At 30.1% G+C, this 25,597-nt stretch overlaps 1 protein-coding gene across 1 annotated transcript in view; it reads left to right on the top strand.

Moving 5' to 3' along the window:
* Positions 1-25,597, top strand: part of LOC129980889 (protein O-mannosyl-transferase Tmtc3-like) — a 271,909-nt gene that overhangs the window by 118,338 nt on the left and 127,974 nt on the right. The window contains exon 2 of the mRNA XM_056091343.1: positions 7,950-8,135. Within this exon, the coding sequence (XP_055947318.1) occupies positions 7,950-8,135 (186 nt within the window). The remainder of the gene's footprint in view (positions 1-7,949; positions 8,136-25,597) is intronic.

Genomic DNA, 25,597 nt, shown 5'->3' with positions numbered 1-25,597 from the left:
CTCTCTTTTTCATTGCAATAACTGAAACGTAGAAAAAGTAATTTTACCTATTCTAACCAGACATCCAATTCAATAAATGTTCTAAATTGTGTGTCATTCTGTCAGATAGAAAACTTTAGGAAGAATAGCATTAAATCTTAATTTTTTATATTATAAAGGGTTTTTATTATATTATTTTTATGTTTCTTTTATGTGAGCTTTTTTCATGCTTTATTATACTTTGTCAAATCTATATATTAATTTCCAAAGAATTTCTTGCATTATTAATATCTGAATGTACGGCTTGTAAAATTAGTGATAAATATTCCGAATGTATATGAAGATAAAAAATTCATTCACACTGTAAAAACGTATTATGTTAACAATTTATAGCATTACATCAATTTTCATAACCTTATAACTTTAAACAGGCATTTCTTGTATATATATATAAATTTATTTCCTGTTTCGCGGAAACGGCTGTAACGATTTGGATTAAACTTTATATTTAGATAAGGTTTTGCCTTTTTAGTTTATCTGCATAAGCGTCTTCTCTAAAAAGACGCGATTTGACACACGCAAAAAAAAAAAAAAATTAAAATTAATTATTAGAATAAGTATATTCAACTTGCGCTTCGAAATGTGTGCAGTGCAGTTATTCACCAGAGCAACACGAATGACGCGTGTGTTGTGGAACCTCGATTCGACTCGAGTTTATTGCTTTTTTTTTACTTATATATTTATAGTTAATATTTTTGCTTTTTAAGTTTATCTGTAAAGGTGTCTTTCCTGGAAAAACGCACTTTCCCACAGACAAAAAAAACACGTTTTTAAAACTAACTATCAGAGCCTTTTGCTATCTGCTCTCATGATGGTAAAGGCCGCGGTGGCCTGGTGGTAAGAGCTCTGCTCATGAGCCATAGGGTATCAGGTTCGAGACCCGATTCCACCGTCTTGTAAGGGGGTCTGTTGCACGGTAAATCCGTCATGCCAAACGTCCTCATGCCGGTGTGGTGTGGTGTGGAGAGGGGGGTGCCAGCTCAGTTGTCGTCCTTGTCATCTGATCGCGGTTCAAAATTACGAGGTCCGTCCCAGTTTAGCCCTAGTGTTGCTTTACAACGGGATGTTAATATAACTAAACTAAACTAAACTAATCTCATGAAGGTAATATCATATAGCGCCATCTCGGGCCCAATTTCATCATGGTAAAACTGAGGTGCATTCAAAAGTATAAGTAATGATAGATAAACTGTGAAATCCATGCTATAATAAAGCAGATTGCTTCGAATAATATGTTAAACTAAGTGCATTCCTTTTTTTTATTTAAATGACATTCATATGTAGGGAAGATTAAAAAATATTAATATGTAATAAATATGTGCGCTGAAATTAAATATTTTTTCCGAAAAAAAACACGATTTTACAAACAAAAAAATGAAAGAGTTATTCATCATTACGAAGAGTGGTTCTATCTTAATATAATTATGTTGAAAAAAGGGAATCAGAAAAAAGACTGGTTTTCTCCGCACTTATTAAGTTTAATGCCTGTGGTTTTCATTTTGAAAATGTGTCTAAGATAAATTGTTAATTGATGAGTTGAAAGCATCCATTGATGGAAATATGTTCATTTCTTTGAATAATTTATGTTTGCATCGAACTCACGACCCTACAGTAAGACAAAATTATAGCATTGAGACACCATGAGTTCGTAAGATATTTTGAAGTTAAATTTTGATAATTCATCATATTAGCATTAGTTTCCTACTTGGGGAAATCATAGTCACAAATTATTACTTCAATCCACCCTGAGGCACACGAAAAACAAACTGAATGGCCGGACAGCCGGGACAGCAACACTGGTGGGAACTATGGTTTAGTCTAAGAGCCTTAACCGGCCATGGTACAACCTTTCCAGTGGGAAGTACGTCTCGTCATCGATGAAATAGCCAACTCCTACCTCTTTCTGTACCCACCAGGATGGCGAGAAACAACCACCATACCTGAAGCTTCTCATCTCTATTTCTGAGGTGCCCCTCTATGGGAGTCTACTTGAGAAAATACAACCTGTTAGGATACAAATTTTAGAGAAAGAAATATTATAATATTTTTAATTTGATTATTATTGGGGACAATCGCCAGAGCCCCATCTGTATGTTTAAAATTATTAGAAAAACCAAATAACCAGTTCCCAAGCTTCAACACAGATGAGATTTTAATAATTTTTATATCATATGAAAGCTCTTGATTTCTCGATATGTCATTCACCTACTGTCTGAACTATCTTTTAATTTCGAAAGAAGTCTCTAAAACATGACTTCATTTCACTTTCTGTTTGCAAAAAAGGAACGGCAATTTCCTCAGACGACTATATCGATTTCACCAATTTTTATCTCATATGCAACTTTAGGACACTTAGACTCATCATCGATGGTCACCTACCATCATCTTCCCTCTATTTTCTAGAGATACCGAAAATGACAGAGGTTCCAACCTTAATAACTGAAAATATTTTGCCAATTAGAACTGTTTTTATACTAACTAAAAGCACGCTCTAAGGCGTAGCTTACTGATCAGAATGCTATATATTAATGGAGCAATTATAACTTAAAATGCCGGCGTCCTGGCATAGGGGTAGCGGTTCTTCCCCGTGATCTGGGCGTCCCGGGTTCGAGTCCCGGTTTGGGCATGGTTGTTCTTCTGTTGTTCTATCTGTGAGATGTGTGAATGTGCCCTCCTGTAAAAAGGGGTTGTGCAAGCGAATGAGTGATGCGTGAGTGGCAAAGTCGTACTCTTGGCCCTAGTTGGCGCTGCTATAAAAAATAAGAGACGTTCCCCCTCAGGCTTAAATCGCTGTCTTCGTAACAGCGGGCTTGTCAGTGGCAAGTGCCATAAGAAACAAACAAACAATAACTTAAAATAACATTTTCATTTAGTGTGATACGATGTAGTTTATCCGAGTTGGCTGACATTAAAATATGCTATGAATATCTTGGCTGATGAGCTGATCGCAGAAGGCATCTAGTAAAATCGAAATTAGTTTACGAATTTTCATACCATACGTTGTTGTTTGTTATGGCACTTGCCACGGACAAGCCCGCTGTTACGAAGACAGCGATTTAAGCCGGAGAGTCGCTTGTTTTTATAGTAGCGCCAACTAAGGCCAAGAGTGCGACATTGCTACTCAGCCCCTGTTTACAGGAGGGCACATTCACGCATCTCACAAACAGAACAACGGCAGAACAACCATGCCCAAATCGGGACTTGAACCCGGGACGCCCAGATCACGGTGAAGAAGCGCTACCCCTATGCCAGGACCCCAGCATATGCGTTGTTACTTTTTCAATTACAATGATTTGAAATAAAAACAAAACTAAATGTCGACATCCGCTTTTTTTTTTATTTATTTAAATGGACTAATATAATTAAAATTCGTTTTCAAATATTGATTTTATTTTTAGACATTAAATTACCTAATTATTGTTATTAAATATTAATTATTCTCATTTATATATATTACATTTCCTTATGCATAAATATTAAGTGTCTCTAAATAATTTATACAACTAAAGGAGGAAATGATAATATTTTCAGGGTGAAAACTGCTTACTAAGTTAATCAAACTTAGTACTATTGTCACTTTCTTTTTGAATTTCATTTCTAAATAGAACAAAAACGAATTTAAGACCAGGAAACTCTATCTTCCTTCTTCCCCAATCTAATTTGGCGCGATCACTCACACAGGGGTTAGGCATTCTCCGGCAGGGTCGTTTGCAGAAAAAGTTTCGAACCTAATGAGTCACGTCTGCTGTAATAACTTCGTTCTCTAAAATTCAGGGTAAGCTCCACGGGGAGAAGTTTGTCCATTACCTGTGTGTACGGTCATGCATTTTAGAAATGGTAACGAAAGCAGGGTTCCATTCTAAAAATTGCTTGTCACAGGTTTACACTAACTAAATTTCCACGCTTTCTTCTTTCAGAATAAAGAATTTTCGGAAACTTTGTCGCATAGTATTTTCTTCCGACAAATGCGTAGCTTTGGTTCATTCAAAAAAATTTTGTTGTTGTTTTTTTATTGTGAAATTATACCGAATAAAAATTTTATTCTTTAACTGCTTACGAAAAAAATTTCAATCCAATTCATTAAAATGTTATTTCAGACATCATCAATTCTTCAATTCATAAATAAATCTTTTGGTTTCAAATAACAAAAACTAAATCTATAATATTTATGTGAAATCTTGTATTTTTCTAAATAATATTGTAAAATAGTAAACAATTCCCATTAATGTATGCTACCAAACAGTAATTATTCATAGAGTTTATGTTATAAAGTTATGATAATTAATAAATTAATACTATTTAGTTTAAATTAAATATCTTCATATATAAGATCTCTTTCAGCTACTAATTATTTCGGCTTCGTTATATTATAACAATAAAATATTAATTTAGTATTGTCTATCAACTACGATAAATTGTACCCTTATTACACAAAAAGAAAACACTATTTTATATTATGCTTGCACAAAAAACATGGATAATTCTTATTAGTTACCGATGCATGCAAAGAAGTAATGTTTTACATGTTTCTGTCAGAAACGTGTGGTGGTGAGGGGGGGATAGAAAATCAATGATTAAGTATCTAGTTTTTTGCCACTGAAATTGGTCTACTTGCATAAGGTCTATTACTATGTCAACTATGATATTTTTAGCTTCCAAAAATAATAATTTTATAAACATTTAATTAAGAAATTATGAGAGAAAATCTGAGCAAAATTGAATTAACTCAAAATAGTCAGTCAAACATTCATATTTTTCCTGCCTTCTAATAAATTTCCACCCGAGACTGTGAATGTTCTTCAGTGCAATGCAACCAATATAATAAGATGCTAAAAATGTTGTTTATAACCAATCTTGAAATGAATTTGTAACAATAGGATTTATGAAACTTTTTCACCCACCGGGGGCCCCTCAAATATATTATAAGACGCTTCTAGATGGTAGTTGATTCTCTCCCAACCGGGTGGGTATAGAAATGGTGTAGGGTTGGTAACTCCCTATTAATGATGAGACGTAGCTCACATGGGAAAGATTGTACTGTAGCCGGTGATGGTTCTTAAGACTTAACCTCAGTTCCCTCCAAATGCTGTTATGTTGATTCGGTCATTCAGATTTTTCTATGTGCCTCAGGGACAAATTGGACTATAAAACTTTTTATTATAAATAATAAATGAATTGTTAATAATAATATTGAAACCAAATAATTATTAAACCAGATAATTCAAATTAAGGAATATTTTGTGCTTGGAACTCAATGGATCAAAATTTGAGAGATCAATAATTTTCCATACATATAAGAACTAAACTGGACAGAGTATAGAACGCCCTTCAAAAAAGATTTTAGAAAAATGAAAACTATTACAAATTATTTGTAGTTATACGCATGCTCAGATCGCGATCTACAATTTAATACATGCACAACTGAACACTGAATAATCCTGTTAAAGCTTAAAGATTTCCCAGATGAAAACTTGTTGTTTTAAGACTATACTTATCTTATTAGAGATATTTATTAGTATTAATTGTAAGCATATGTAGCTTAGTACATTAAATTATATTGCTGAATAAAAGCTTTTTCCCAAAAAATAAAACACGAAGGAATATTTTAAGGCTCCTAAGTAAACAATTTGTCAAGCATTTTCGTAAGAATACTTCGCTTCTGTTTTTCTTATTCCGTGCTTAATACGTCAGACAAGCAATTAAGCATGAATTAATCCTCTTAAGTTATACAGCGTCTGGAAAGAGAACATTGTAGCTTATCGTAACTTAACACTGTAGCTTATAGCGAAGGGCATTTTATATTCTTACTATAAGTATCTTAATAGGTGAGATGCCAATTATTTAGCTGCTCTAAATTTTGCTGGAATACGTTTACTTTATAACTAAAAATCAAAATGATGAAATGAAATATTTTAATTTTCTTTTGCTGAAGATATGTTTGATTGTTATACATGAAGACATTTATATGTGAAGTTATATTATATATTGTAATATATATGAAGACATTTAACCTTATAATGTGTAATTTTTAAGTCAGTTAAATAAATTTCATTAATTAAAATATTTGTGCAAAAAATTATCCGTATAAATTTTCGAAAACAGAATTTGCTTGAGTGCAAAGAATAAAGAAAATAAGCTACTTATATTAACAAATTTTTCTCTAATTTACTCCCGAAGAACATAACTTCATAATCATGCAAAGCGATAAATATTTTGATAGATTTAATAGAGTTGTTTTACTTTTTATTTTGATAAAACATGACAACACTTTAAAAAACATTTGCAGCATATCAGCAAGCACTGAAAAAATATATACATAATAATCCTTTGATTTTGCATGATTTTATTTATTATGTGTGTATAAACATACCCGGAAAATTTCATATTGATACGATGAATCATTTTAGCTTAATCCTTCGCACAAGCTCTGAAAACGTGGTGTTGAGAAAATTAACTTTAAAATAAATGTTTCTGAGTGAAAAGTGAAGATTGTCCTCAACATTTTTGACAATATTTTTCAAATTAGTTAACTTACACATATGCGCAATACCAAAAAGTATTGAAAAGGATATCTGTTGTCAAATAAAATCATTAAAAAAATTTCGAAATATTAATGGTTTAAATGCCCTATAGGTCCTTAAATTACTTACCTCCTATTGGATTTGGTTTTAGTACTTTCAGCTCTTCATAAATGGTATTAAGTGGCCATTAAGTGGTTAAAGTTTCACTGTAATACATTACAATGCACTGTAATAACAATTACTAAATTCTGAGAAGCAAGTGATGCATAGTTAAAGTCAATTAAAAATAAATATACTAATGGATATTTTTGTGTTTACTTATCTAAAAGATTATTAAACGTAAAGATAAAAATCAAAAATTCAGAAACGAATACTGATAGGAAGAGACCGTTTGCATAGATAAATGGAAATAAAACCACATTTTAGCATAAGCCACATGTAGCATATTTTAAAGCATTAAATGATTTTTTTTAGTTCTTGGAGGTATTTTTATATCTCTATTAACATCAAATGCTCAACAATATCGTTACAACATCTTCGCGATTTTGAACAGCATTCGCAATGCCGAACAACGTCAAAAAATTGTCGTATAATATCTTGATAATACGAATATGGTAAACCACAGAGTAAATAATGTTCAATGATGGCAGATTATTACCATACTTTTCTCAATATTACGCACCATTTCTGATTGTATAATATAATATGAACAAGTATGCACTGATGAATACTTATTAAATAAGAATAAAAGAGCCAAAATTCGCCAAACGTAGCAAATTAACAAACATTTAGATTGTTTGTTGTTTGCTTTCGTCAACGGAATTATCGCCAACGAATCGTCAAGTCTTCACCATTAATTATAATGTGTGAATACTTGCCTGAAATCTGTTCACTTAATTTCAAAATAATAGCTTAACGTAAATATACATGGTGACCCGAAATAGACTGACATGCAATGCATGCATAATATGAAAACTTTAAAGATTTTTTTAAAAAATCTTGCAACAAATTCATATGTGACAGGACATAAATTTTTCCTCCTACTGTTTTTGGTTTTAATTCAAAAAATTAACAATAGATGGCATTTTCCTGTTGCGCATCTTTTCAAATCGTCAGTCTATTTCAGGACACCCTGTATCTATAATTTACTATAACTATGCAATTAAATAATGAAATGTGCTATTTTATCTTTAATATTCTATTTGATATTATGGTAATTATTTTCTGTTTCAATTTTAAAAGAATATTTTATTTTATTTTTCTTTGTTTCATGAGTTAGATGATAGTAAATTACTTTATTGAAAGGAAAATATGGCATGACTTTTATTTGAAGGTGTTTTACATTGTGACATCTGTGACATTTTACAGATAATATCTTTTTTTTTACAGACTGTGCATACAAATTGGTGTTCCTGGGTGATCGGGGTGTCTGCTTTTCTCTGCTATTTGAACAGCCTAACCTGTGGCTTAGTATTCGATGACCAACCAGCTATTAGAGAAAATATGGACCTCAGGCCTACAGCTCCTCTATCCAATTTGCTCTACAATGATTTCTGGGGAACTCCAATGAATAGAGTAAGAACATTTATTAGATTATTAAAAATGTTCCAGAATTTTTTCAGTGCATTTTGGGTACTTAATCGATTGGATATTTAATTGACACAATCATTTTGCTAGCCCATGATTTTTACTTATATTATTATGGATATTTCATGATTTTGATAATGACTTCAATATTTTAATAATTATAATCGTGAAGCTTATAGTCATATTAGAAGTATAATTATGCTAACAACAATAATTATCATTAATTAAGTCAGAAAATGATGACCCATAATTACATGCAATTAGAGAAAATGAAGAATGATATTAATATGAAGACCCAATTCCTTGAAATTGGAATGTTCGAATATTTTAAAATATTTTTCACATGAACTTGGGAGCAATTTATTGCAACATGAAATTAATTGTTATTATTACACCAGCTATCTCTTTTAATAAGTAAATTAACAATAGATATCCCGTTAATACAAACACATAAAGTTAAAAGAGATTAATGAAATTAACACATGATTTCGATCATAATGATCCTTTTAGCCCCAAAGGTGCAAAATGGTAATTGAACAATTAGTCATGTGATTGGTCCTGATAACCGGTCACCGGACTCATATAAATTCACACTTCAAGGTCGGTCACTTCACTTCGTTCATTGAGTGTTGATTGCACTATTCTTATGGATATATCTTCGGTGAATAACTCGCCAACATTTTATTTAAAAATTTCACTTTTTAAATTAGATTAATAAAAAAAATCTCAAAATAAACTATAATTTAAACAAAATATATAAATTTTAATTACTTTATCATTTTAAGAACATATCGTCTAAATATTCTGTGCGAAGACTGCCTAGTTGCTCAAATTATTGTCGCCAAATTGCTATGAATGTTTTTTATGTTTTTTTTTTCATTTGAAACACTAAACTCAAATGAAGTGGATATATATAATATTCTACCAGCAGCAAAATTTATAAATTAAGAGAATCACAGATACTGTTCTTATATTCAATCGGCCATTGAGTATTGATTGAAGCATCATATTTCATCTAACAAGGCTGATAGTTTTGATCAATTCCCACTGAAATTGTAATCAGTTCCATTTGTGGACCTGTTTCAAAACTATTATTTAAAAAAATTTCGAATTCTTTATTGATCTTAAGAGAGGAGGGGGGGGGAGGGATCAATGAAGTTCCTTGAAGGAAATTTAGTTGCAATGGTTATATCATTGCTATTGATTGAAGAGCAAAAACTTGTAAAATAATTCATTTTAATATTAAAATTAATATATAAAGATTAGTATAATTACGTAATCTTTTATGGAAACATTAAATTTTAATCAAGATCATAAATCAAACGATGGGTGACAAGAGTCATGTGATTCTTAATAATGTGTTGGACCTTCTTTCGCCCTGTGAAATGCGGCAACTCGAGGTGGCATGAACTCAACGCTATCAGAAATATTGAGCCAGGCTGACTCTATAAAAGTCCATCATTGCGAAAATATTGCACGAATTCATCTCACAATTACGACCCATAAAGATTCGATTGGATTCATGTTCCTCGATTTAGGTGACGAAATCATTCACTGGGATTATTGTTTAGAATGTTCTTCAAGCTATTCGCGAACAGTTGACATGATGCATTGTCATCTATAAGAATTCCATAATTGTTTGGTTATATGAAGTCCTTAAATGCCTGCAAGTGGTCTCCAAGTAACTGAACATGGTCATTTCCTGTCAGTGATCGGTCGAGTTGGATTAGAAGACTCAATCCATTCTATGTAAAAGCAGCCCACAGCATTATGAAACCACCACGAGCTTGCACAGTGCTTTGTTGATAACTTGGATCACACTCCGACCTACCATCAGCTCTTACCAACTGAAATCGTGATTCATTTAACTAAGCTACGGTTTTCTAGTCATCTAAGGTTCAACCGATATGGCCATGTATGGCCATGACCTCAGGAGAGGTGCTGCAGACGATTTCGTGTTGTTAGTAAATACACTTGATATTCGGCTACCTTAACCCATTAAAGCCAAATTTCGCCACATTATCCTAATTGATACGTCCGTCGTAGGCCTCACATTGATTTCTCCAGTAATTTTATCTAATGCTGTTTTTCTGTTAACATTGGCAAGTCTATCCATAGTCGACAAGTCAATCCACAGTGCTGGTCTCGGTCATAAAGTACAGGGAGAAAGCCACTGCGTTGTCCATGATGGGAGGATATGCGTGAAATTAAGTATTCTCGTCACACTCTTGATACTGTAGATCTCGGATACTTTTGATTTCCCTAAAGATTTCGGAAATGAAATGTCTTGTGCACCTAGCTCCAACTACCATACCCCGTTCAGTTTATTAAATCTCGTCGTGCGGCCATAATCACGTCATAAAGCTTTTCACTTGAACCACTTGAATGCAATTGAAAGTCCTGCCACCGTATTGCCCATTTATACATTTTGTAAGCGATATCTGTTATTTGTATATTGTAAATTTGTATATTGCTATTGCCACCTCAGTGTAAATTAAGCAGAACATTTCCACTCAATGTCTTTTGACACAATAGCTGCCCTGTAAAGAGAATTATTATAATTTGAGAAAAATTATTGTTAGCTCTATAATTGATGACAACATCAAGATATCGCTCATTGTTTCATAAAGGAGAAAGTAATTGTAAAAGTGAAAATAATTAGACGTTTTTTTGCCTATTGTATATAGATTAGAAAATAATCGTAATAAAATTATTATCCATTTAAAACAAAACACTGATACAATGGTATTAGATTGTTACAAAGACGAATAATCTAACTCCTTAATCAAAAAAATACTCACATTTTATATATTGCTGTATTAATTTTATAAAAAGTAATATTTATAATCTGGATATACTCTATAAATCCTGATAGGCATACAATAAATCTCTTTAAAACACGCTGGGAGTCAAATAATTGATTCCACCATATTTGGCACTTAGTTACTTCTTTGGTAGCAAATGCTTATTAGGAAATATATAGCCAAAATTTTAATTAATATTTTCATTAATTTTCTTCCTTGATATCAAATTTATTATCGGGCAATAACCATATTTTATACTATTTTTAAGATTTAAAAAATAACTTTTCAGAGATGCTGTTTTTGTTTTTAATTTTAATAAAATTTTAAAAATATTCTTAAGTTTATTTTATCCCCGGATTTTTCATTATTTCTGTTATTGCATTTATACAAACGCACATTGCAGCGATATAACGATACGTTTATTGTGCATGTTATTGCTGGTGTATAATTAAATAAATGTTAAAAAAATGATATTGGCACAAATAAAGCATACCTGAAACATATCATGCTTCGATGTTTAGAACTAGACATTCGAATCGCCTCTATATATTATTTTCTATTGTAAATCAGCAATTTCTGTAAAAAGATACCAACTCTCTCAAAGATACTTTTTAAATCGTTTTATAATAATTATTAAGGTTTGTTGATAAATTAAATTACTTTTTAAATGCTTTATTATTTAATAGAATGAAATAGAACTTTGAAATTATTTTGAGAATACTTTTTGTTAACATGTCGCATCGGTTTTCTACTTAAATCTGTAAAAGTTGTTCATCGCAAATCATGTCACTCATTTTTATGCTATCGAATTTGCCTTAAATTAGCTAGTCTTACTCTTAATTTCAAGGGGTGCGGTGGCGTTTAGTTACAATTGAAATCTGGAGAACTCTAGGTTCGTAATCCGGTTCTACTATAATTAAGACTATATATGTAACTTGATAGACTTTAAATATGAAGCCATGGAATAAACATCCGCTTGTTGGTTTTGTGTGGAAGCTTGAAGAAAATACACCTGTTTTTCTACGTCTTCATCATCTATCCGGGGCTCAAAATTTCTTGGTGCATACCGAAATAGCCCAAAATGGTTATTGCTTCCAAAATGGGTGTTACTATTAAATTAAACGCTAATTTTTCATACGATACTAACACGAGAGCTTTTTTTGCAAGCAAAAATGATGATTATATTCAGGCAATCCATCGTGAGTGGATTAGGCAGGTGTTTTATTTTTTAAATATGTTTCACTCAACTTATTCAAGTTTTGATACCAGATAAAGACTGATATGAAGAAGCAACCAGATGTACTTTATTGAAATGAAATTATTAATGTGAGATTTATATTTTCTTCAAAATCAAGATTACACCACTAATCTAAAGAAATTTTTAAAACTAAAATAATTTTTATGAATACATTTTTGATGCAAGTACCTCAGTACAGACAGTATAATGTTTACGTGGAGTGCTAAACAAGACAGCATATTATATCTCATCAACAAATGTGAATACGTACATTCAGCACTTTATTTTACCGAATTAACAGATTACCTCTTTCTATTTCACATAAATCACTAACTTTATTTCCGAATTTCGTATTATCTCCCTTGTATTTTTTATAAAAATCTTGAAGAAACAGTTAACTGCTCTGTTAAAAAAATGTATCCCCCTCCTTTTTTTTAATATGCATTTCACAAAATAATGACACATCTATATCACAAACACAGCAAGATTATTTCCCAAAATGAAAAATAGAATAATATAAATAGCTGCCAGCATTAAAATAATCAGAAATAAATTTAAAAGTGTAATATTTATTTTTGTTTAATGGCAACCACATTGAAATGTCCCCATTGATTGCTCATATTCTTCTTACTTCTCTTTTACGTGACATCGTTTTTGTAAAAATGAAAGCAAAAAATTTAAAAAAAGACGTAGCTCACGCGCGCAATGTACCACTCAATGCTTCTTTATTATATGGATTTAAAAAAATCCCTCTAACTAAAAGATAGTCACGCATTCGCGACAGAAAAATTAAATTCAAATCTAAATAAAGACGGATTCTCATAAAGTCTGAGAATCTTCGATTTCATCTTATATTATATTGGGTACAGCACAAAGAAACGATGCACAGCACGTTTTCATTTGCTTTTAAAAATCATTAAGTTGAATTTCATCTTAACAGAACAGTACTGATACATTTTAATTTAACAAAATCATTCGTAATCATGTTTACTAACGGAATATTTCATTGATTTAACTCTCTCTTGAGATCAATAAAAGCAATCTAAAGGACATTCAAATATTCATACAAATGAAATAATTTTGGAAAGAACTGCGGCATTTCAGATTTCAATAACATAACTGAAAAGTGAAATTTTTGCTTTACTGACAAACCAGTATTTAATCATAACGGACCTCATAACGTGGAATGTAAACAAAGAGAATATCAAATACGAAATGTAAAGCAGAAATATTAAATAAAACGTTTCAAATGTGATTAAGTATTCATGTTGTTTTGATCGAATTTCATTATTCTAAAAGTTACAAAGTTGTGTCGAAAAATAAAATATTTCAGTCTTCCTGATAAATATTGTTACAGCACTTATAACAGAGAAGGTAATCCATTCTCATTTAGAAATCTTTGTTGAGCATAAGTTCATCTAATTTTAATCTGCATCTAGTTTGGTTTAAATAATTAAATATGAGGGCATACAAGGCAAAATTTAATCTCAACTTCTCTGAATGATCTTAAATATTTGATTATTTCTTAAATCGATACAAATATACTAATTTCAATGCATTCTAATAAAGTTTTGTAAAAATTGGAAAATGTTTCTTTGTTTTTAAAGTATTGTTCCGTTATATTTTAAATAACTGCTTTGGTTGTATTAAAAAATAAAATGTTGGTATCATATGAATTTAATTTGGTCCTTGTTTAAAATCACAGATTTTGTGAAAAGTCGTTACAATAGGCTGCCTCACTTTGGAATAACTTTTCAGCATCTTAAAACCATTAAACGATATATATTACAAATATTAAAATTTTATTGCTTGGTTTCAAAGAAATCTGAAGTTTAGTATTAAATGTGTAATTTTGAGCTGCATTTTATTTTATTTACAATAAAATTTTCATCTCAATTCTTAAGACGAACTTTGTAGAAATATTAATGAGTCACAATTTTACACTTTTTATCAAACATCTCATAATGAATGTACGAAGATTTCTAGAACAAACATTTGAAATTTTTGTTGTAATATACTGAGTTAAAGAGAATACTAAAGGGGAGGTTCATCTATTAATTAAGAAAGTTACAACATTCATTTGATAGCAATATTCTGGTATATTTCAAACGCTATGAATATATATCTTTGATTTATTAATTTCCTTATTTTTGTTTGTATTTTTATAAAACTTTTGTGGTTTCGCGTTTTTTGTTTTATCACTGTTTATAACTGCAACATCGCTTTTTTCCATTATAAACCAATTTCTTGCTTTGTAAGGCTTATTTTTGTTGTAAATTATAGAAGTGAAAAAATTTTGAGAAGTGAAAACTTTTTATTGAATTATAGATTTAAATGTAATCAAAAAGCATATATACAAATAGCAACAAAATAAAAGAAAAACGTTTGAACACAGTAATTTTCCTTCTGATATCATGGAAAAAGAAGAGGCAAAAAAACTTTTTTTCATAATTTAAAAGTATTAAAATCCAAAACTTAGGCATGTGTGTGTGTGTGTGTGTGTGTGTGTGTGTGTGTGTGTGTGTGTGTGTGTGTGTGTGTGTGTGTGTGTGTGTGTGTGTGTGTGTGTGTGTGTGTGTGTGTGTGTTGTGTGTGTGTGTGTTACTTGAAATTTTTATAAAACTTTTGTGGGATTTTATATATATATATATATAGTTTAAATAAATGATAAAAGTTTAATTGTCAAGGAACGAAGCAAAAAAGCATGTATAAACCTACAAAATTATCATAAAATGTAAGCAACACACGAATGGAACAGAATTAACTATGGAATAAGAGCATTAATCGAGTAAAGAAAATTATTTATTTTCTAGCTGTGCAGCCAGTCTTTTTTTAACAATAGGCAGACTGATATGTGTATTAGCTACGAATTTTTGTCTCACTGGATAGTCAACATTTTATGGGTTTTCCTCTAACTAAACTCAAATGTGTGCTTCTTTTCCTTAAATGTTCTTCAGGAATAGCATCTTCTCCCCCACATTAAAGATAAGTCAGACTTCTACCTCATACACTAAATTAGCATTCCAATATCTGTTTGAATATATGAACATTTAATGTTCAATTTTGTTAAAAGCTCTTTATTAATTGTTCTGGACCTAATGTGATTAAAATCAACTCAGCAAACAGACATGGTCAAATTTCGCTTTGATGCCACTAACTCACAATTGACTAACTAGCAGCAAAATTACTTTTTATAGAGTTTTTATGACTTTCTTCTATAATAATGTCTATATCTAATAAATATTTTTGAAATTCATTCCTAAATATCACTGCGTTACAAGCAAATAAAAATAATAAGATAATAAAAAAATAATTTTTTATGAAAAATCACCTGATAAAAAATTTTAAAGAAATATTTTCTATTATTTTTTTAAAAAATACAAAACATTACATAATAAAATTTTAAAAAATAAGAAATACCTGAATCATGCTGTCTTTGAAATTTAAATCTTCAAATAATTGTATTTTATGTACTTAAAATATCGTCTGATGGTAATTTATTAGGAATTAAAAGCCAACTCAGGACAAAGTCATGCTAAAATTGAAAACTTAGTCTATATTCGAATATTACATTTTCGTTTATTGTTTAGAAGCAACATGCATATTTTGAAAATAAACTCCTAAAAATATTTGAATATTTTGCTCATAAATATCCTTGTTTGCATGCTGCATGAATAAATCATTTTTTGATCAAATTCTTGTGACTTATACAACAGGCCAAACTAATTTTTACTATCATGCATGAGGAAGCAACCTTAAAATTTTATTATTTTCAAAACTGTGTAACTTAAAACTCGACTTCTAAGACATTTTCAACTTTTCTAGAAACTATATCTTCAGCAGAAATGGCGAATTTGTTCCGGAAATGCAAAACGAAGTTACAAATAGAAACTGCCAGGCCCAGCAGGAAAGATTCCAGAAAAATTTAATGAGCTTGTTTCGACCATTTTTTTTTTTTTCTTTTTCTTACATCGTCTTTTTCCCCCTCCCCCCTTATTCCTCCTCAAATTACCTAACTGCATTTCTAGACTAGGATACAGGAATAAGAAAGAAAATGCGACTGAATATAACTGTTAAGTTTTATTAGAACATTTCATCGAATTCTACGAATTTTGATCGAATATTTTACTTCTTTTTTCTTTTTTGAAGAACTTGAAATTTGAAGCTTTATCTTATTTTAAAATAACTTCATTTTCGAATCAAAGCACAAATATCGCTTATTTGATTTAAAGACGGAAATGTATTTTGACTTTATATGTATTTTTCCAATGATTTTTTTTCTTATCAAGCAGAAAGAGATACAAACTTGACTTACAAAATTAGAAATTTAGAATTGGAATATTTTCATCACTTTGCACTGAAACTTTTTGTTAGTATAGTTATTTTATCATAAAATGTATTTTGAATATCTGAAAACTAGTTAAAAACTTACCAGAAAACTGAAGAATATAGGCATATACCTTAATATGTTGCGACGTTTATTGGCATTTTTGAATTGGAAAAGGTTATAAGCACATATGGAAAATTGACAACATGGCTATGGTATAACAGAATTGTGATTTCTAGAGCACTCGTTTCACAACAGATATAGCCGTTCAAAATGTTGAATTGTATTTCATTTTCCTCTTAAGCTAAACTAGATCTGTGATGAAGTTTCTAAAAGCAAAAAAATTATCAGCTATATGTAAGTATATGGCCCAAAAGCAGATAGTACTTTGTTGATAAGTAGAATTTTACAAAGATCATCAAAATGTCTATGGTGACCCTGAAGGCTGGTGCGATTTTGAAACTAAGAATAGGATTCCATAAATATCTCACTCTTTATTCAATGAAAATCAAAATGAATGACAGGTGGTTTTACTCTCTTATGCTATTCATTTTAGTGTTATTCGACAAATAGTTGTATCGCGGTTGCAGATATAAAGATCATAAAATACCGTTTAAGATCAGAGGATACCTTTAATATCCCAATCCTTGCTTGGTAAATTTCAAAATGTATGCATTTGAGTTTCACTGTTTAACGCCGACCATTTTAGTGCTTTATGACAAATCGTTGTGTCACAATTACGAAACTAAGGCGGCGTTATCCGCAAATGTCCTAGTCCTTGGCGGTCGTATATGAAAATATGTGCCAAGTGTTTTTTACTAATTTTACTGCTGCCCATTTGCGTCTGCTACATTTAATCCACTAATATTGTCTATAACCCTTACATTTGTTTAACATTTCGATAAAGGCCAAAAATTATGACACTTGCATCAAGCGTTAATGGAATTACATTAACATGATACCTCCTCAAAGTCATGACAGCGATGAAACATGGATTGTTCATTTTATCTCAGAAAGCAAGCAGAAGACAATGCAAGACAAAATTTCAAATTGGCCTTTTTTGGCATAGAAAAGTTTGCACAATGTTCAAATAAGAATATCATTTCTGCCATTAACTTTCTTCCATTAACTTCCTGGTGATATAATGAATGCTGTCTGTAACTGTGAAACCATTGAAATTACAACTAGTCATTCAAAACAAATGACAGGAAATGTCCAATACAGGTATTGTGTTGATTTACAATAACACTCATCCGTAAACGGATCACAACATATGACATCCTTTGAAAAAGTCCCGCTACACGATTCTTATTCTAGATATTATCATGTTGTCTGTAACCCTTACATTTGTTTAACATTTCGATAAATGCCAAAAATTATGACACTTGCATCAAACGTTAATGGAATTACATTAACATGATACCTCCTCAAAGTCATGACAGCGATGAAACATGGATTGTTCATTTTATCTCAGAAAGCAAGCAGAAGACAATGCAAGACAAAATTTCAAATTGAAAAGTTTGCACAATGTTCAAATAAGAATATCATTTCTGCCATTAACTTTCTTCCATTAACTTCCTGGTGATATAATGAAAGCTGTCTGTAACTGTGAAACCATTGAAATTACAACTAGTCATTCAAAACAAATGACAGGAAATGTCCAATACAGGTATTGTGTTGATTTACAATAACACTCATCCGTAAACGGATCACAACATATGACATCCTTTGAGAAAATCTCGCTACACGATTCTGATTCTAGAGATTATGAACTTTTTCTAACATTATTTCTATTTTGCCTGCATTTTTAAAGACCGCAATATATGAAAATATGAAGATTATGCTTCTTGACTAACTTTGAATATTCTTATTTTAGACTTGTCACATTGTCACATCAATCGCCAATCAAGGAATCAATTAACATATTTTGAGCGTAGAAGCGTTATTTACATAAAATATTGTATTTCAATTCACAATAATTCGTTCAATTTTTCTTACAAAAGAATGAAATATATTAATTTAAAATATTAATTTGTCAAAATATTTTTTTAAATATAATTTTTTTCAGAAATATATGTATTAATTTAAACATAAAATTTAGTTATTGAAGTCATTTAAAGTATTTTATTCATTGGAAGTATAACGGTTCAAAATTGGTTAATGAACCACACTTTGAATGAATATTATATATTAATCAATTACCAAATTTTAGACGTTGTTGTTTTGTTTGTCAAACGGAAGCATATATTATTTAACTGGTTTAATTAAACTGAAAGTTAATTTATTTATTTCATTAATAGCTATAAAAATCACAAGCCTTTATATCAACAATCACTGCTTAATTTAAAATGTCTGAAATATGTTATAAATTTATATTCCTAAGCAATACTATAGAATGAAACTGATAACTTTATTCAAGGTATATGAATATAAATTAATTTTAAAATACTCTATTCTCAATTTTTTTAAATTTTATAATCCTTCAACATAAAATTTATTCGTATAAAAAAATATAATTAATTATGCGTAAAATCATAAAAAAATTAGATAAGAGAAATCTAAAAATAGATTTCTTACACATAACACCATCTTTCTAGTGAAGAAATGTTATACAATAAATAAGCTTTTTTCTAAGCAGATTAATAAAAGTAAACAAAAAAAACTATGAAGGTAGTAGAAAATTAATCTAGATACTCTGTAGTAATTCATTAAGCATGTTTTTAAAAGGAGTATGCTATTTATATCATCTGTAGCAGGTAAAGCTTCATTCTCTGGCATTATATTTTTGCTACTATATCTAAAATTTTTCTTTTGTATATACCGACTGCATCATATTGCAGAAAGATATACATAAAAGTCGAAATGGAATAAATTAGTGAAATTTTCTTGAATTGAGAACTTAGAATTTCGGTGATATAAAATATATATCAACATTCAGAAATGTGTAATTCTTCATATTAAATATTTTAACTGAAAATCCATTATAAAATATTTTTTCAGTAGGCATAAAAGTATAAAATTTTTAAAAAATTTTGGTGAAAATATTATTTGATTACTAAAAAAAAATTCTTCACAATTTACAACAAGATCATTTAAATAAATGATATGAAAAAAAAGCCTTACAAGTGCAGCTTATAATTTTCTTGGTTCAGATTCTCGGACCATCTTGCTGAAACGTTTAGGAGATTCTTCCCAATTTTTTTAAGTAATTGTTGCAGATATATTTTTTATAAACAAGTTATTTTTAAATTTGGTCCAAACACAAGTTCTGAAGATTGAAAAGATGTTTCTAATATATGAAAAATAATATTAATATCTATATTTTGTTTACTTTCTAATATTATTATTTCACTCAAATTCCTTTTGTTGGCACTAGAAAATAATTTATAGATCTGATTTTAATTCACTGACAGAAAATATTTAATCTATTAATATGTTCACATTTCAGCAATCAGAATTCCTTCTGTCGAAGGTGAATTCATCATGTTGTTTAATAAGCAAATTATATGTCCAAAAATGATATTTTATTAATGCTTTTTCACAACAGTAATTTTATTTTTTAAATATCACGACAATATGTATTTCTTATTTCAGACCAATGCAAGATCCCCGCCCGAATATGTAAATTTACTTTTGCCTCTGATATTCGCATGATTTCCAAACATTTAGCTGATTTTTTTTTTTTTTTTTTTTTAATAATGCTCATAATTTTTTTTTCAACTTATCGATTCTTTTCAATAAAATTTTATCTATTTACCCAATTTATATATTCGCTGATCAATGAAAAAATAATTTTTTCCTTTGACTTTTAAACACTGTTATACAGCAGTATTTGTTTGAAAAAAAATACAAGAATTTCTTTTCAATTTATATTATTGTTACTTATGGCACTTTACAAGCCCGCTGACAGATCTGTCAGAGATTTAAACCGAATAGAGCATTTCTTGTTTTTTCAGTAGCCCCAACTAGGGTCAAGATTACGACTTGGCTACTTCATGCGTCGCACTCGCTTGCACAACCCCTTTTTACAGGGGGGAACATTCACACACCTCACAGAAAGAATACAGAAGAAAAACAACAACCATACCCGTACCGGGACTCGAACCCGGGATGCCCAGATCACAGGGCATTACCCCTATGCCAGTACATCGGCTCCTTTCAATTTATTCATTACTATAATTGAGACATTACTCATTACTCATAATGCGAGATTAACTCTTGTAATTCTTTTGTGAGTGTTATCTGCTCCCCAAGTTTGTTCAAAGTGGCACATTCTTTGGCATGCACTAAAACACATGATTTCCAAAGCAACAGGTTCCTTATGACCAACATACGTGTTATCTGAGAGAGTGAATGTTGGACTTTATTCAACCCAAGCAACGATTCTTTACAACATTCTACTTCCCCAATTTCATATAATCCTCAATAATCATGAGACACCCTCCCACACTGTTACTGACCATACACATTTAATAACAGTTGAGAAATTAATTGCAAAAACTGATTGCTTCTGTTATCCATCAAAAATTCATAAATTTTATCACAAATTTATTCTTACATTTGACAAGAAAAAAAAGATATGATATGTCCAACATAGAGGTTTATATTCTCAAGATAACCGAGTCAAATATCTCCGAGATCATTTCTATAGCTACTAGCTTCAGGAAAGGCAACAGTAATAGATGTCACACAGTCATAGTTAAGCATTAATGCGTTTGTGCATATCTTAGTATCCAATATGATGATGGTGTTAAAAAAATAAAACTCGGAAGTCATTTATTCTGACTAAATGACTGGTGAAGATTGGAAACAAAATAATCATACCATTCTCCAAGGGCTATTTACATTAGCTACACCACATGGCAGGCTACAACAGAATCATTAAAAAACATTGAAATTTCATTTCTAAAAATACACAAAATTACTGAACGAATTTTGCTTCTTTAGTATTTGAACCAAAGATATGTCGGTATGCTTATATTTAGGAATTTTTTCAAATAATACTAGATTCTTGATTATGGATATTTATAGATAGTTAATATCGTAAATAAGTAAAATTGTAAACATTAAGTTGTTTATGTATTATATCATTTTTAACTAAATATACAGGGTGTCCCAAAAAAATGTATACACATTTTAGCAGCTGATAACTAAGTTATTTCTTCTTTCTTTACAAACTGAACCCATTGAACCGAGTGATGGCAGACAGACTTGAATTTGAAGAAAGGAAATTTATTCTAAAATGCTACTGGAAGTATGAAAATGCAGTAGAAGTGCAAAGACAATTTAAGAGGGAGTTTAACAAAGAACCATCTACACGAGTTACCATCACTCGAATTAGAGATAAGTTTGAAGCTGATGGAACTGTTCAGGACGTCCATAAACCTGCAACCGTTGTTCAATTGAGGGCAACCATTGAACATGAATGTACGAATATCCCAAGGGAATTGTTCCATCATGTGTGCTATTCCTTCGCTTCGCGTTGTCAGCAGTGTCTGGAGCAGAACGGACATCAGTTTGAGAACATGCGATAACAAGACAATAGAATGATATTTGTAGAATCTTTTACATCTTGAAAATTATTCGAATTATAATAAACCCCAAATTTACAATTATTTAAAGTATGTATACATTTTTTTGGAACACCCTGTATTTCTTTGGATATTGTCGTTGAAATATTTTTCTGTAATTGTATTTTTCAGAATTTATATTTCAAAATTATGTGCTCAAAATTATTATATTACTCAAAATTATGTGCTTTATCAATATTAAGTTTCAATTAACTACTTTAGAAATAGTCTCTTTAAAAAACATTTTGACTAAGAAAGCTATGCAATTTTAATTCAAGGATAAGGAAAGCAGAACTTTCAACTTTAAACAAAAGCTAAAATGAATTTCTCGCACATATGATCATATTTCTTGTAAACAACTTTAACAAATAATATGTACAAGTTTTTGTGATAGATTAATAAACATAAAACAATGTAATGTAATTTAAAACTTAGCAAATTAATTTTAATAAGATTTACTAATTTATTATCGGTAACTTTTCCTTTGATCTTGCCTTAATACTTTTAGTTTAATGAAAAGAACAAAATCTATTAAAAGCTTTTATTTTATTTTCTTGTGGTATTATAGATGACTATAGAACAAAAACAACTATAACAAAGTAACTACTTTAGAATTATCCTATTATAAAATAAAAGGGGGGAAAGGCTTGATTAAAATTCTAAATATAATTCAAGATTTAATCATTTCTTCTCATGTCTCTGATGTATTTTTTATAGAACTTATTGTAAAAGAAGTTTCGAGAAAATCTTCTTTCTTTTTGGCTTCTTAGAAATTATATGCATTCTTTGTAAAAAATCAAATATCACATTCATATTTTCAAATCCTGTTATATATTTCTTTTTATTTAAATTTTTAAATGATATAAAAATTTAAAGTTCTTTTTAGAATATTTGCATAAAATTCAGAACAAATGTTATTTATATAATGAATTCTAATGAATAAATTAAAATATTTGTAAATTAGCTGCCACGTGTAAACATTTAACTTTTAAAATTGAAAAAAAGATACAAATTCGACAAACATTTTTGCACTATAGGTCATGCAGTGTTGGAAATACTTCAAAATTATTGTGTAACGCAAGCTTAGGCAAGTAGCCAGTAATTATAAAATTTTATAAAAATAGGTATAACTTTCTAGTCATTCATAGTCAAATATATCGATTACTTTTTTGCATTAAATATCGATTATTGGTATGAAAAACTTCAATCCTTTTAAATATATCTATGGATTTTAAATACACTAAGAATAATAACAAATTTTCATTAATATCTGGTTTAACAATATTACTTAGGTAATATCAGATTTGTTTAATTGTTTAATTAGATTAAAATCCCGTTTCTAAATTACTTCAACGATAATTTGGGATCATTTTCTTTTAAAGTGAGTACAGAGGACTAAAACTTCCTTCCCAAATTTCCATACCACCTAGAATACATTTATCCCTGATGAAATTAAATATAATCGGCATAAGACATGGATCATCAGTAAAACTGGTCCCAAATTCATGATCCTCCACTGTAGAAACCTGGCCTCTCCCAATAAGCTACCACAACTTTTTTTTTTTTACGAGACAAAAGCGGACCTGAATTATGAAGATATTAAATTAATAGTATATTTTTAATTATGTTTTTGGCAGAAGAAATCACGAAATATATACATAATACAAAGAAAATTGTATTATGAGTCAATTTTCATTTACTCTTATCTATAAAAACAAAATTTAAACTCAAATTTTTTCAATCTAAACTGTTAAAAATATTTTTTTTTCCTTCAAATTCTGCTCACAAATGCTCTGATGGATAAGAAAGATTTTAGTGAAAACTTGGGTGATAATTAATTAAATAGATATATTTTTTTCTTATTTACAAATTATATTTTCACTTTTTATGCACAGTTGATGCTCTTCTGTTGAGGCATATTGAAGGAAATAAATGACTTAATATTATTGATATAAAAGAGAAATGCAATAGCAGTTTTTTTCACGGTAGAAATCATACTAAGTAGTTTGCGCTTTTTTTTTTTCAAGATTTTAAACACGTACGTTTTAATAACTAATATTATGAAAATATAATGAAACACACACAAAAAATTGTTTTGTGTACGTAGAATTAAATTAAATGAGGAAATAGTTGCTAATGACAAACCTCATTTGCTCGATCAGTAAGAAATCGACCATCCAGTTTAGAAGTTCCGAGATTCGATTCTTCGGTGAGCAGTTTCGTATCTAATAAGTGAGAAAACTCTAGAGTTCTGTGTATTTGAGCATTTAAATCAAAACTGTTCAATAGAATTCTTTAAATTGGAATTATAAATAATATGAGACATGTTTTCAGTAAAAATTTTGTAACAATAAATTAATAGTGTTTTTGTTTCTTATTGCCCTTGCCATGGACAAGCCCGCTGTTACGAAGACAGCGATTTAAGCCGGTGGGGGAGCATCTCTTGTTCATTTTTAGTAGCGCCTAGTAGGGCCAAGAGTACGACTTTTCTACTCACGCATGGCTCATTCGCTTGCACAACCCCTTTTTCCAGGAGGGCACATTCACAGATAGGACATCGGAAGAACAATCATGCCCAAACCGGGAATCGAACCCAGGACGCCCAGATCACGGGGAAGACGCCGGCATAAATTAATAGTTTATTTTTATTATTTTTCTAATAAATCTTTTAGAGCACGATTTACATTTGTCTATCAGTTTTCAGCAAGGAATTTGCCTTCCACTATCTTTCTGAAATTTTATTTAAATTTTTCCGTTCTTTTTAGTTAAGAAGCTTGCTCAATGAATTTTTAGAATATTTTTCCAATTATAAAAGTTATTTTTTAATTTTATTAATATGTTTTTGATACTTAGAAGAATGTTTATTAAGTAACTATCAATCCAATGGGGGAGGACGCCTCAAAAATGAGGATAAGAAGCTTCCGATATGGTGGCTGGTTCTCACTGCCCTGGTAGGTACAGAAAAAGAGGGGGGGGGCTACCTCCATCGATGACGAGACGTACTTCCTGAGGGGAAGGGTTGTACTTTGGCCGGTGATGGCCCTTAGGACTCAATCACATTTTCCGTCAGTGTTTCTATCGCTTTGGTTTGGTCATTAAGTTTTTTCCGTGTCTTTATAGCGGGTCGGAATAATCAATTTTTAATTGCTTAGTAATTATCAATTCTTTTAAAAATAAGTACCTGTATTTTATTCTCCGGTTTTTCCTGATTTTATTTTAAGGAAAGTCACCGATGATGAGAGGATTTTGTATATTATAATATCTTATATAAAACAAATTTTATATTAAAGGTATTAAATACTAAATTATGTTCTTCCAGAGCAGCGTCCAGCATTTCAGCAAGACATAAATATTATCTATTCAAGCATATATTAATTTTCTTAGTCAGTAATAACCCCTATTATCTTTGTATTGTTCAGAGCTATAATAAAACTAGATTTTTTTTAATGGTTTGAAGACAGACCAACTGGACAAAAAAAAAGAAGATGAGGCTTCCAACAGGCTTTCAACGA

This window comes from Argiope bruennichi, chromosome 8 (assembly GCF_947563725.1).
Source record: "Argiope bruennichi chromosome 8, qqArgBrue1.1, whole genome shotgun sequence".
Taxonomy (NCBI): Eukaryota; Metazoa; Arthropoda; class Arachnida; order Araneae; family Araneidae; genus Argiope; species Argiope bruennichi.
This window is presented reverse-complemented; position numbering and strand designations above follow the sequence as displayed.